Source organism: Bubalus bubalis, chromosome 11 (assembly GCF_019923935.1).
Source record: "Bubalus bubalis isolate 160015118507 breed Murrah chromosome 11, NDDB_SH_1, whole genome shotgun sequence".
NCBI lineage: Eukaryota > Metazoa > Chordata > Mammalia > Artiodactyla > Bovidae > Bubalus > Bubalus bubalis.
The window spans coordinates 77,911,746-77,917,234 of record NC_059167.1 but is presented as its reverse complement, the minus strand read 5'-3'; the positions used below and the strand labels follow the sequence as shown (position 1 = coordinate 77,917,234).

Genomic DNA, 5,489 nt, shown 5'->3' with positions numbered 1-5,489 from the left:
CTGGGTAAAAAGACAAAGATAATTTAACAAGGATTGGGGAGTATATATTACAACTTATATTGTATTTAAGTTTAAAAATGTGGAATAAGATTGAGTTTTACTAATATTTCATATACTAATTGACACTGGCATCCTCACTTAGTGTGTACATCAAATTGTAATAAGTAAAATATCCTGAGAAGGCCTGAGGTTTCAAACTCAGGGCTGTTGGTAGTAGCTATTCACTCATTTATTCCCTTTCAGCTAATTATACTATTGAATGTTAACTAAAATACACTTTACAAAATGTGTGTGTAACTCCATGGACTATAGCCCTCCAGGCTCCTCTGTCTATGGAATTTTCCAGGCAAGAATACTGGAGCAGGTTATTATTTCCTACTCTAAGGGATCTTCCTGACCCAGGGATTGAACCCACGTCTCCTGCATTGGCAGACAGATTCTTTACCACTGAGCCACCTGTGTCTTTAAAAAATTCCCACAAACAGTGAAGCTGGCAGATAATATTTAAAATGCAGAAAGCAAGAAGAAAATAGCACAATGGACATGACTCTTCCTCTCTGCTATTTTCCTCTTGCTTTCTGCATTTGCATTTTAAATATTATCAGCGAGCTTCATTCTCTTTGCGGGAATTTTTTTTAAGACACAAGTGGTGCAGTGGTAAAGAATCAGCCATTTTACAAGGGAAAGCAAAAATAATCCAGGCATATTTCAAAAGAAACAGATCAAAACTGTTTCAGTTATTCAAAAGACAATTATAAACATAAATTTACAGAACCATTATCAAACACTCTGTAAAAACTTATTTCCCTATGAACTTTTAGTATACATGGTGCTGTGCTGCGCTGTGCTTATTTACTCAGTCATGTCCAACTCTTTGTGACCCCATGCACTGTAACCCTCCAGGCGCCTCGCTCCATGAGGATTCTCCAGGTGAGAGTACTGGAGTTCTGCTCCAGGCCATCTTACCGGCCCAGGGACTGAACACAGGTCTCCTGCATTGCAGGCAGATTCTTTGCCATCTGAGCCACCAGAGAAGCCCAAGAATACTGGAGTGGGTACCCTAACCCTTCTTCAGGGAATCTTCCCAACCCAGGAATCTAACAGGGGTCTCCTGCATTGCAGGCTCATTACAAGGTGAGCTACAAGGGAAGCCCATTGTATATAGTGTTTGGACTCAAATGTTTTTCCTGATAGTGCAAATGGAAAAGCTTGGGGGATGCTGAATTGGGAGTAGGTGGGGAAGCAGTTATTGTTCGTCTTTCTTCCACATCCTGCAAATGCTCTGACCTCTCCGTGTTTCTGTTCAGCTCTTCATGGATGCCCTGCTTCTGTGCACCTCAGAGCACAATAGTAAACCCCCGCATCTGCCGGCTGCACCTGGAGGATGAGCAGTGATGAAGAGAACCTCTCATATGTCATGTTGTAGCGTCCCTGTTGAGAAGGCTTTGAGCCCTTGATGAGGAGTCCTGGTGCAAATCCTGGGAAGTGAAGGTACCAGAGGAAGTCATAAACATCAGATATAGAGTGATTACAGGAAATTTCTGCCACAGCTCCCTCCAAAGAGACCACAGTGGGAGACTGAAATACTTGCTCCTTGCTCTCTGCAACTACAGGAAACAAACAAACAAACAAAAAGGTTGTGACTTTGAAATTTAAAACAAATTTTAAACAAAGGCATACATTTTTCCGAGACCAGATGGTGAAAAGGCTTACTCACCCTTCCAGAGAGAGCTGAGGAGCAGACCCATCCACACTGCTTCCAGAGTGCTCTGCAAAGACATGGCCAACATGCAGCTGGTCTCAGGCCAGTTGCCTCAAGTGTGACACTCACAGGAAGCTGATTATAGGATGCCTCTTTTGCATTTTCTTCTGTGTCATGACATCATCAGTCAGAATCTGTGAACCAAGAAGAATCACTACAATACTGAGGCTACTTAATAACTTCATCTGTACTTTGTTCTGAGTAGGGAGTGTTAAAAAAGGAGATGCCCTGGAGGAGGAAATGGCAACCCAGTCCAGTATTCTTGCCTGGAAAATCCCATGTACAGAGGAGCCTGGCAGGCTACAAGTCCATGGGGTCACAAAGAGTCAGACAAGACTTAGCACCTGAGCACACACACATCCTCTCAGAGATCACCACAGCTGTGCATGTAAGAAGGCATTAATCACTTAAGAAGCTTGCTTCCCTCGTTAACGGTGCCAGAAAGAGTCTCCCAATGATGGGAGGAGCCTGATTCCTCATTCAAACTAAAGTGATAGATTCACACAAAAAAGTACGCTGAACTTATCACATGTAATATAATGCTATGCTAATATATTAAAAATAATTATCATGAAATCTAAGAGCCAGTGATAGATGAGCAATGCATATTTTTAAGGCACAAAAATTACAATGTAAATTACAATATTCATCAAAGTTTGAGTCTTTGCATCCAAGGTGATCTCTGGAATACATGTGGAAGGAAAATCTCACTTATATTTTTCTGTAACCAAAAGAAACTGGGTCTAGAAAGACCCAAAATTGCATCTGGAGATGACCTTTTTTGGATAGTGAAAGTGAAAGTCAGTCCTGTCCAACTCTTTGTGACCCCATGGACTATACAGTCCATGGAATTCTCCAGGGAAGGATACTGGAGTAGGTAGCCATTCCCTTCTCCAGGGGGTCTTCCCAACACAGGGATTGAACACAGGTTTCCCACATTTCAGGCTTTTGGATAGTACCTATCTTCATTTTTTTGGAGAAGGAAATGCCAACCCACTCCAGTATTCTTGCCTGGAGAATCCCAGTGACGGGGGATCCTGGTGGGCTGCTGTCTATGGGGACGCACAGAGTCGGACACGACTGAAGCGACTTAGTAGTAGTAATATCTTCATTTTATAGCCTGAGACTGTCCCTTCTGTTACTAATGAGGGCTTAGTAGTTCTACCTGAGGGTTTTATACAGATTTTACTGGGATTTTACTTGAAAAAGAAGAGAACAGATTTCTGGCCATTCAAGTTTCATACAGTAGCATTTATATGTGCACCAGCGCCGCCTAGTGGGCTCCATTGGAACTGATGGAAGGTCAAGTCCCACGCAACCTCTGAGACGGTCTTCATAGCTTCTCACAACCTGAAAAGGTGTTTTTGCCCTTTGCTTTTCTTCAAATTCCTCTCCTTTATTCAATATCCATAGGGATATGAAGACTATAGAGAGGAAACAATCACCTTCTTAGAAAGCCTTCTGTTTAACAAAAGATGTTCCTCATTCAGGAGAGTGGTTATTTAAAATACACTTCCATAGAGTGGAATGTTTCCTTTCCTCATCCTAAAATAGTTGTTTTATTCATTTCCTTTTCTATCTTTTTTTAATAGTCTCCCAGATCAGGAAAGAATTTCCACAGTTTATTGTGATCCACACAGTCAAAGGCCTTGGCATAGTCAATAAAGCAGAAATAGATGTTTTTCTAGAACTCTCTTGCTTTTTCCATGATCCAGCAGATGTTGGCAATTTGATCTCTGGTTCCTCTGCCTGTTCTAAAACCAGCTTGAACATCTGGAAGTTCACAGTTCACGTATTGCTGAAGCCTGGCTTGGAGAATTTTGAGCATTACTTTACTAGCATGAGAGATGAGTGCAATTGTGCAGTAGTTTGAGCATTCTTTGGCATTGCCTTTCTTTGGCACTAGAATGAAAACTGACCTTTTCCAGTCCTGTGGCCACTGCTGAGTTTTCCAAATTTGCTGGCATGTTGAGTGCAGTACTTTCACAGCATCATCTTTCAGGAATTGAAAGAGCTCAACTGGAATGCCATCGCGTCCACTAGCTTTGTTCGTAGTGATGCTTTCTAAAGCCCACTTGACTTCACATTCCAGCACGTCTGGCTCTAGGTGAGTGATAACACCATCGTGATTAGCTGGGTGGTAAAGCTCTATTTGTACAGTTTGTGTATTCCTGTCACCTCTTCTTACAATCTTCTGCTTCTGTTAGGTCCATATCATTTCTGTCCTTTATCCAGCCCATCTTTGCATGAAATGTTCCCTTGGCATCTCCACTTTTCTTGAAGAGATCTCTAGTCTTTCCCATTCTGTTGTTTTCCTCTATTTCTTTGTCTTGATCACTGTGGAAGGCTTTCTTATCTCTCCTTGCTATTCTTTGGAACTCTGCATTCAGATGCGTATATCTTTCCTATTCTCCTTTGCTTTTTGCTTCTCTTCTTTTCACAGCTATTTGTAAGCCCTCCTCAGACAGCCATTTTGCTTTTTTGCATATCTTTTCCATGGCAATGGTCTTCATCCCTGCCTCCTGTACAATGTCACAAACCTCCGTCCATAGTTCATCAGGCACTCTGTCTATCAGATCTAGTCCCTTAAATCTATTTCTCACTTCCACTGTATAATCATAAGGGATTTGATTTAGGTCATACATGAATGTTCTAGTGGCTTTCCCTACTTTCTTCAATTTAAGTCTGAATTTGGCAGTAAGGAGTTCATGATCTGAGCCACAGTCAGCTCCCGGTCTTGTTTTGGCTGACTGTATACACTTTCCCCATCTTTGGATGCAAAGAATATAATCAATCTGATTTCAGGGTTGACCACCTGGTGATGTCCATGTGTAGAGTCTTCTCTTGTGTTGTTGGACGAGGGTGCTTGCTATGACCAGTGCATTCTCTTGGCAAAACTCTTTTAGCCTTTCTCCTGCTTCATTCTGTACTCAAAGGCCAAATTTACCTATTACTCCAGGTGTTTCCTGACTTCCTACTTTTGCATTCCAACCCCTATAATGAAAAGGACATCTTTTGGGGTGTTAGTTCTAAAAGGTCTTGTAAGTCTTCATAGAACCGTTCAACTTCAGATCTTCAGCGTTACTGGACGGGGCATAGGCTTGGGTTGCCGTGGTTGAATGGTTTGCCTTGGATACGAACAGAGATCATTCTGTCATTTTTGAGATTGCATCCAAGTACTGCATTTCGGACTCTTTTGTTGACCATGAGGGCTACTCCATTTCTTCTAATGGATTCCTGCCCACAGTAGTAGATATAATGGTCATCTGAGTTAAATTCACCCATTCCAGTCCATCTTAGTTTGCTGAGTCCTAGAATGTTGACGTTCACACTTGGCATCTCCTGTTTGCCATCTCCTGACCACTTCCAATTTGCCTTGATTCATGGACCAAACATTCCAGGTTCCTATACAATATTGCTCTTTACAGCATTGAACCTTGCTTCTATCATCAGTCACATCCATAACTGGGTATTGTTTTTGCTTTGGTTCCATCCCTTCATTCTTTCTAAAGTTATTTCTCCACTGATCTCCAGTAGCATATTGCGCACCTACCGACCCAGGGAGTTCATCTTTCAGTGTCCTATCTCTCTGCCTTTTCATACTGTTCATGGGGTTCTCAAGGCAAGAATACTGAAGGGGTTTGTCATTCCCTTCTCCAGTGGACCACATTCTGTCAGTCCTCTTCACCATGACCTGTCTGTCTCGGGTGGCCCCACATGGCATGGC

General features: G+C 42.2%; 1 gene segment (V, D, J or C); it reads right to left on the bottom strand.

The window, feature by feature from the left end:
- Positions 1-1,071: 1,071 nt before the first annotated feature.
- On the bottom strand, positions 1,072-1,893 carry LOC102390073. The segment is given in 2 exon segments: positions 1,072-1,607; positions 1,718-1,893. Coding segments are annotated over 2 exon segments (369 nt in total).
- Between the last annotated feature and the right edge of the window lie 3,596 nt (positions 1,894-5,489).